This window comes from Adiantum capillus-veneris, chromosome 1 (genome assembly GCF_014529385.1).
Source record: "Adiantum capillus-veneris isolate H3 chromosome 1, ASM1452938v2, whole genome shotgun sequence".
NCBI lineage: Eukaryota > Viridiplantae > Streptophyta > Polypodiopsida > Polypodiales > Pteridaceae > Adiantum > Adiantum capillus-veneris.
Window position 1 is genome coordinate 85774012 of NC_140931.1, and position 9258 is coordinate 85783269.

Consider the following 9258-nt stretch of genomic DNA (forward strand, 5'->3'; position numbering starts at 1 on the left):
AAAAGGTGTTTACTGACCTTACAAAAGGAGCACAAGGTTGGAAACTATGTACACTTTTATGATATTTTCAAAGCCATGACCTTAACAAAGAGCATGGGGGCCAAGAAGTCGGCAATACTTCAACATGAATGGTCGAAAAAGGGTCATAACCCTTGTGAGTCGCATGGAAAGGTGGGTTGTAGATTTGTGGTGGAAGACAAGGGAGATTCCAAGCCCATGCAAGTAACCACAATTGTGATTGACATAGATATTGAAGAGACACATGAAGATTTTAGTGAAGAAATCAAGAAGATCCAAAGCAAAGATTATTTTTTGATGTGGTAGAGTTCAAGGCAATGAACATCACAAAGGTAGAAAATCCATTCATATCCCGATGGAGGACGTTGTTTATTTGCTATGCACAATAATCCTACCCACCTACAAGATAAACACTAAGGAATATGTGTGCTCCATGAAATGCAAACTCTCTTTGATCTAAGAGAGAAGTACTACCTTTTTATATTATGGTAGAGTGAGAAAATCGTGATGAAGGCTTTGTGGACTACAATGCACCATGTCCATTATCAATACTTGATACAAAATCTCATAAGTTCAATGATGAGTTTGATGTTGGAAAGCATATACTAGGTGTTGTCCACAGGTATGAAGAGCAAGGGCTTCCCACAGAGGAAGAGTTCCATCAAATATAGAAAAGATTGAAGATAGAGCACATGGGCAGAGACTCAATAGAGAATCTCCAAGAGAATAAAATGATCAACATGAATGGTCGAAAAAAGGTCATAACCCTTGTGAGTTGCATGGAAAGGTGGGTTGTAAATTTGTGGTGGAAGACAGGGGAGATTCCAAGCCTGTGCAAGTAACCACAATTGTGATTGACGTAGACATTTAAGAGAGTTCAAGGCAATGAACATCAGAAAGGTAAAAAATCCATTCATATCCCAAAGGAAGACGTTGATTATTTGCTATGCACAACAATCCTACCCACCTAGCTACAAGATAAACACTAAGGAGTATGTGTGCTCCATGAAATGCAAACTCTCTTTGATCTAAGAGAGAAGTACTACCTCGTTATTCTTGTAGAGAGAGAAAATCATGATAAAGGCTTTGTGGACTACAATGCACCATGTCCATTATCAATCCTTGATACAAAATCTCATAAGTTCATTGATCAGTTTGATGTTGGAAAGCATATACTAGATGTTGTCCAAAGGTATGAAGAGCAAGGGCTTCCCACAGAGGAAGAGTTCCATCAAATATAGAAAAGATTGAAGACAGAGCATATGGGTAGAGACTCGACAGAGAATATCCAAGAGAAAGCAAAGATCAAAAGCCAAGATTTTCCATTGACCTCTAAAAAGAAGGCATTTTTTAAGATGATGAAAATCCTAAGGTAAGATAAACATTCTGCAAGCACAATATTTAAGACAGTGAAGCTTTGTTTCCATTTATCTAATAAGTTGAAATTTCTTTACACAAATTGACATTGTGAAGCCTGACAAGTATGTTTAGAAGAGGAAATGGATTCAGGCCTTTAGATCTGAAGAGGGACCCGAGTTTAGGCTATTACATTGGGAAGCTCGACAAAGAGACAATAACTATGTACCATAGAGAGCTTTCCCAATCACCCACTCTCCCCATACTTGCAGTATTGGTTTTGTCAAGAGCATTGGTAAGTTCACATCCAATACACCCATCTAATAGATACAAGGGCTTCTCACATTGTCATCCCTTAACACATCGTACATACACTTTAGTGTCTTCAAGTCTCCTCCCATGTGCCATTTCACCTTGTTCCTATCAAAACCCTCAATATCTAGCTCCTCCTCATCATGTTGGACCTTGATTATCTCATGGATACTAGTGTGGTGGACTCAATTTAGCCAACATTAAAATACTCACCATCAATCTGAAACGCACCCAACCACCAAACGTTCTTCTTTGACTATACATTAAATTTTTAAGGAATTTTCTCGGCCATTCTCTTTGATATTTAGAGCTCTACTCCATGGAAGAGGTGATGGATGAGTGGTCTTTCAAACCCATAACTCTTAGCACTAGTCTTTTGAGCTCAAAGTGAAGATGGAGCTCATGTGCCAAGCAACATTTTCTCATCAATTAGTGGCACCATGAGGATCTCCCTTTCTCATGAAGAAGCGTAAAAGCAGCTTTTGAGCTCAAAACCCACCATGGTATTGACTTGCATAGTAATCTTTGTTTTTAAATTGGGGAGATCAAGAAGATCTTACTTCCTAGAGAATTGTAAGGGTGATTGCAAGTGGAATGTTTGTGGAGATACGTTTGAATCATTGTGAAAAGTCTAATTAGGAAGGTGCCAAGTTACTTGATGACTATTATCTAGAAAAGCACCATCATGCAAAGAAAGAAAGAAAGAAGATTAGTTGGAAGGCGGTCAAATAACATTTCAACTTACCTGTTCACAATGAATAAATTACTAATTATGTAATGATGGGTCAAGGGGGGTGGGAGACTTGGGACATTTGGTTTTATTACCCGTTTTAGGGAATAATGGAGCAAAAGAGAGAGAGAGAGAGAGAGAGAGAGAGAGAGACGGTGAAAGCCCACGAGGTGGAGTTTAATTTTCAGACGTAAAGTTGAAAATGGGTGGTAGGGTGTAAAAAAGCGTCGTCCATGTGCGTCGACTTTTGAGCATGGCGAGAGAAGTCAAATGGAAGAAAGCCTCGTGAGTTGATTGGAATTGGGGTGGCAAAGTGCACATGAGATGCGTACACGTTACAGCAGGCGCGCATAAGCACGTGAGCGCATTATAGGCAGCTAAGCCATAAGGTTATGCAGCATGTATGTATATAAAGGTGCGGAGCATGATAGCTGGAGCTCAACAGCATCTGCCTGCATTGCACCAGCTAGCTCTCTTGCACTACATTGTTCAAATAAGCAGCGCCCATTCCTCAGTATAGCGCCAAAATGAGCAGCCCGGCTTGCATGACTACTGCTTTCCTTCTCCTGCTTCTCACCGTAGGTGCCTGCACCCATGACCACCAGCTGCACGCTGCCGCCGACGACCCCGTTGTCATGACCTCCGTTTGCGATGCGCGCATGATTCCTCAGGGAAGCGCTTTCTGGGGCCATCTGGGCTCTCTTCTCGCGCAGCTGGTTGACAACGCCCCATACACCCCCTCCTTCTCCTTCAAGACGCGCTTTGGTGGGGGCGACGCCCCAGCCTTCGGCGAGGCGCACTGCCAATCGTCGTGCTCGCCCGCCTCCTGTCATGCCTGCCTGCAGCAGCTCTCCTACGACATCTGGCGCATTTGCAACAGCGCACTCGGCGCCCGCGTCGAGTACCCCGAGTGTGGCATCCGCTACGACTGCACCTATTTTTAAAGCCTTTTAACTTAATGCGCCAAACCTTTTATCATGGAGTAGGACACAAGCCCCTAACTTTAGTGGGAATACCGTATTACAAGTAACCTCATCTCTCTATTGTGAACCCGCGAAGGTGGTTAATACAATATGGCTTAGTTAGGGTACCCAAATCATTGCATCAATTTCCTATACAAGTTTCATCTAATTCATGAAACGATACCTTCCTTCAATAAGTTGTGACTTTCTCGTTCACTCAAAATTCCTTCTAGTATTTGATTGCCAGTTAGATGGATGAGAGAGAGAGAGAGAGAGAGAGAGAGAGAGAGAGAGAGAGTATTCAATTAAGTTCGAGACAAATGTGAGTTTGTTGAGTTCAAATTTCATATCAAGACAATTTTTGTTATAAAAAAGATTGTTTTGGCTAATGAGGATAGATTAGTGAGTGGCCTTGGGTCAAAGAGCGCTAATTGTAAATGTGTAAACCAATGTCAGATTGAACGTGGTTATCTTCAGTTCCCAGATATATGTGATGGTGGTTGTGTTCGAAGGTTTTGATTGTCCTCTTACTGATTATTTAGACAACTAGACAAAGCAATGTGCGAGATCAGTCCAAGTGGGGCCTATTAGTGCTTCTCAATTTACATTATTGGGAAGTATCAGTACTCATCAATTTACATCAACCATGCACTGACCATTGGATAGCTCTATCCACGATCATCAGTAGCATCAGCCCCTGCAATATTCCCTGCTATAGCCCACTGTCAATCTCTGACGTCATCACCGATCGACCTTGACCGGCCACTGCTACCATGCTGCTCGCCAACCAATTTGCACGACATAACACAAACTTCATGCTTTAGAGTGGATCTACAACAACAGTTTGACATCCTTCTAAGATGGCCACATCATTACTTTGCCAAGACTTCATTCCCACGGCCCATCTTGACACACAATACCCTGGTTGATCTTCCCTTAAGAAATGATATAATCCCTCTTTCACATGCCCACGCACCTTCAAAATCCCCTTTGTGAGAAGGCTACAACTTGCTGTCTTAGTAGGGTTCAAGATTGCTATACAACACGGTCACAATTTGCAAATTTTGAAAAGACTTTCCTACGAGGAGTGGACCAAAAACAAGGAGCAACCATTCCCACTTGACGGCTCTGTAATTTGTTATCACGACTTTTCTTCCCTACCTCATGCAATTGGCCGGCATCCTTCGTAAAGCCCACTCTTCGCGGGAAACTTTGACCTCTTGAATATACCTTGTTGAATTTTCCTCACGTTGCATTGGAATGCTCTCTCCTGCTTCACTATCAGTGACAACATATACTTCTTCATTATCCTCTCTATCAAAATGTATACTCCATGGTCTCCCTCTGGTTTTGTGTTGTCTTGCTTCCATTACATATCTAGGTTTATGTGAGCTTGTACTGACTGCACTTGTTTTCTTCTTCCATTGTACTATCTGTTTGTCACCTTCCATCACAGGATCCTCATACAAAGGACTACCACCAACCAAGCCTTTTAATGTACTCGCAAAATGAGTTGGATTTGGAGATTCTCTGCCTTTGGAACTGACCATCATTGCTTCTATGGAAGGGCCCGTTCCGATGTATCTTCATGTGGTGTATCCCAATCTTTTTGCACCTTGAATATATGCATTCAAAACGTCATTGACACATGCATCATAAATTTATGTTGTCTTTATCAATTGTTATGTGCTCTAATAAAGACATGTATCAATTGTTATGTTGCCAAGTGTAGTATTTTCTTCCTAGCAATCCTTGTATGGAAATCTATTCATGAACTATTTCCCCCAAGTGCTAGTCTTCTACAATGCCACATGCTTTTAATTAGCTGAAAAAAGTCACCCTATTCAAGGAGAAGCCCTTTCTCTGCATCCATTCTAAACACATTAAAGCTTTGATCTGAGCATTGTTTTTGCTTTTGCTCTCCCTTGACTGCTAGAGCATATAAGACTATAGTTGCCTATGCCTCTAAAACACCTCAACATGATTGGTGTAAGATTTTTTTATGGCAGACAACATATAATAGTATAAAATTAAAGCCTTACATCACACGGCCTTCTCCCTAATTTGTACACCAACTATGGACATGCATATGCTGCTTTCAAAGATTTGAATAAATGTTTTTTCTTTTGCTCTCCTTTAAATGTTAGAGCATATAAGACTAGCAGCCTTTGGAGGCAACAACCCCTTTTCCCTCCATCTATAACGGCCCCTAGTCATACGACCATCTCTAAAACATGTTTCTCATGAAATTTATCTTTCAAAGAACTCAACAAGAGAACTGCTTCATGTCAAACTCTAGAATTTCATAGCTAGTAGTTTCTGCTTGCAACATTTGCATGCATTTACACTATCCCTTTGGAATATCTGATGCGTATTTTACACCTTGTATCACAAAAACATTTAGTATTGATATTTGACATAAACATAAGGACAAGGCTAAGTCAAGGCTTTCTCTGCACAATGCACACTACCCTCTTGGCCCTCATACCTCTCTTTGCCAAGTCTCTCCTCCCTCTTCATTCTCGACCTCCCTTCTAATGATGTAGAACTTATTTTGCAAGATCCAACAATCATTTGATAGATTATGACCCAAGGAATGTGACCATGAAAAAAAAGAAAAAACTTGAACGGTTCATTTTTTAAAGATCTACCTTAGAAAATAACAAAGACTGCTCAAGGAACCTTGATATAGTTTAGAAACAAAAACTAATAATAAATAATGTACATTGCCACTCATTTTGATTTTGATATATGTCATAACTCTTAGTGTAAGGTCCTCATAGAAGAAAATTTGAGTCAATTTGAGTAAGGGAAGACACGTTTTCATTGTTTTAGTTTTTTTCACTGTTGCACCATTCACTTGAGGTGTGCCTTCTTAGGTTTGGTAAATACCAAACCTAGAAATTTTGACACTTGTCGACCAACCATGGCTTGGTTCTAGTCTCTCAATCCTAGTTGGCTGGTCCACCTTATACAAGGAGGCTGCCACATCACCAAAGGTCCATGTCATCACCCCATCTCACCTTCCACATCACCACAGTCAACACTTTGATCGTAACACTTGGCTTGCTATGTCACTCTAATTGCCAACTCATCCACCATCCTCCACTGCCACCTTACATGCCACTTCACCTTAAGTGCCATGTTATCCGCCACCTCACATGCCCGTGTAAGTATTGCTAGCTTGCAAGGCTTTCCACATCACTCGCCACCTCATGAGCCAACAAGCATGCCACATCGCCACCTTGCCAACTCATCACGTCCTTTTTTGCCACCTAATCATTACATGTCACGATTTTGACATGTCATCATATGACATGGCAAATGAGGGAATCCCATCTGCCACCTATTCATTCCATGTCATCAATAATCCACATCAGTTTGCCACATGGATGACCATGTCATTCATGCATGGCCACCTCAATAGCCATGTCATTTTTTACTTTTTTAAAAATATAATGTAGATAAATAAAAAATCAAGATATCTCAACCTAATTATTTACGTTATAATTAAAGCAAATATATATATATATATATATATATATATATATATATATATATATATATATATATATATATATATATATATGTAATTTTTTATTTTTTAAAATTTTAAATTAATAATAAAACTCTACTTATTTGAAATATCATTGGATCACAGAAATAAAGACTTCTTTTTAATAGCTTTTGGTTTACTTATGCACACGGGTTCAGGAGCTTCCGTATCGATACAAGTCGCCCATAGCTCGCGGCTGAAAAAATGTCCGCTGCGCTCCTTGATCACACCGCGGCCCGGACGGGAGCTTACTATAGTCAGTGCCTTGGTTGTGGACACGGTCCGCCATCACTAGCACCTATCGAGTCCCGTCGGCCACCATTAGCGCGTTGAGACCCGTGAGACGTGAAAATGACCCAAAGGTAGCAGCCCGTCGGTGGAAGGTAGCCTTGGCACCCACCCAAGGGGGGGGGTTGCATCCCAATGTCACAAGAGGGGTGCGGGGTACTCATCGCCTCACCTCACCCATGTTTCACTATGTTGTCCGCCCTGTTCCTGTCTCACCCGAGCACCACTATCTTATAGTTGTACACAATCTGACGCGGGCTGACAAACCCCACAAGAACCATGACCCACTGGCCGGCAAACGAGGGAAACCTCCTTGTTGGGGGAAGTCCACAAGAGAAGGTTTCCGGGTGAAAGCATGTATAGGTGGACCTCTTTTTCCACTATATAGTATATAGTTTTTGGAGTTGAGAAAATGGGTGGTTTAGGCGTTTGAAACAGTGGGATTAAATTCAAAATTTATGGCTGTGTATGGGCTGTGTTTTAGGCATGGGCTGTGTATGCTGAAGGTGTTATAAAAATGTTACGCCAACAGAAAACTTTAAATATATAGGACATTGGAGAAATGGAGGTCCACAAACGGTCCATGTCTTAGAAGCGAGTGGAAATTTAATGCAGAAAATATGCCTAATTACACTGACAGTACTGGCAGAGGCTTTGACTGACAGACATACTCATGTGGATATCAATTTTTAGGGCAGGCTAAGGAGGAATTTCTAAAGAAGCGGGCCTTTGGCTCGATGGGAACATTTGGAATGTCAAATGTTTCCTCGACTACATTTTCTGCGTCAACGACTGATGTAGCAGTACTTATTTCTAACATGAAGGCTAATGCTGTTGAAAAGTTAAAAGAGAAGCAGCAATGTCTCGAAGCAATAAAAATTGCTTTAGATCAATCAAAGACAAAGAGAGATGATCAGGTTGGTTTGATGCGAGGCGCCGCCAAGATCATAGAGAGACTGAACAAGGATATATGGAGGAACTCAACTTGCATAAGGTTGGGCTTGTACCAAACGAGGAAGCAATGGAAAATCTTGAGACCTTGATTCAAATCAGAAAGGAGGATCTCAAAGACATGGGACTTGATATTGAAGTGCACAATCTCAATAACCTAGGTGAAGAGGCAACAGAGAGTTACAGGTATGTAAGCTTGATTGATTCACCTAGTAGTAGTTGATATTACTTAAAAGTGGTTAAACTCTAATTAGAAAAAAATGGTTAGAGACCATTTTATATGGTAAAAGACCACTTAAATGTGTTTATATAACACTCTTAAGTGGTACCACATAAAGTGATGAAGACTCTTGAAAGTAATGCACAAACACTTATACTGTTTTATAAAGTACGCAGTGCTATTTTTTTACAGGGTTAGCATGACACTTTGCTATTTTTTTACAGGGTCAGCATGAAACTTTGTTATGGGAAGTAGAAGTGGCGAGAGAGAATCTTCAATTTGTGGAAACGATTATTAATTTGTTCAAGTCAAGAATGCCTATCCTTCCTGTCAGGCCGCCTGTTCATTTGGGATCGGACAATAGCTGTGTGCAGTTAGGTGATTGTGTTGCTTATGGGATGTCTATCATACAGACTGTTGTTACCGGTGTCTACATGCTCCGGTGTCAGCATCCGTATCACCCACTTTGTTTTGTAACTGCCTGTAAGTCTGCTGGCCAGTGTTTATTTCATGGATGTGAGGAACCTTTAAAAGATGCTTTGAAGCTGCTGGCACCCGGAGAGGGAAACATGGATGAGCATGTTGGTACAGGTAATCGATGTTTTTATACCTTATGATATGAAGCTGATTCTAGATTCATTTCTTGACCATTTTGTTTCTTTTCTCCATGTAATTGCAGAGAAAGATCCAATGGAAGGCATGTTTGGATTTCCTGTTGATGGAATTGGTAATATTCTGTGGAACATTCTTCTCTTTGAATGTTCACATAACTTAATATTATTACATTGTCTTTTATGTAGCACACTCCCAAGCTAGGTCATCACGCAAGCCCAATATTGATAGCATGTGTGGTGGGTGCGGGGAT

At 40.9% G+C, this 9258-nt stretch overlaps 1 protein-coding gene across 1 annotated transcript; it reads right to left on the reverse strand.

Annotated features, from left to right (window-relative positions):
• Nucleotides 1-2793: 2793 nt before the first annotated feature.
• On the reverse strand, nt 2794-3624 carry LOC147465100 (uncharacterized). The gene has a single exon (XM_086529469.1). It carries the CDS (start codon nt 3247-3249, stop codon nt 2794-2796), a length of 456 nt encoding a protein of 151 aa, XP_086385595.1. The 5' UTR covers nt 3250-3624.
• Nucleotides 3625-9258: the final 5634 nt, after the last annotated feature.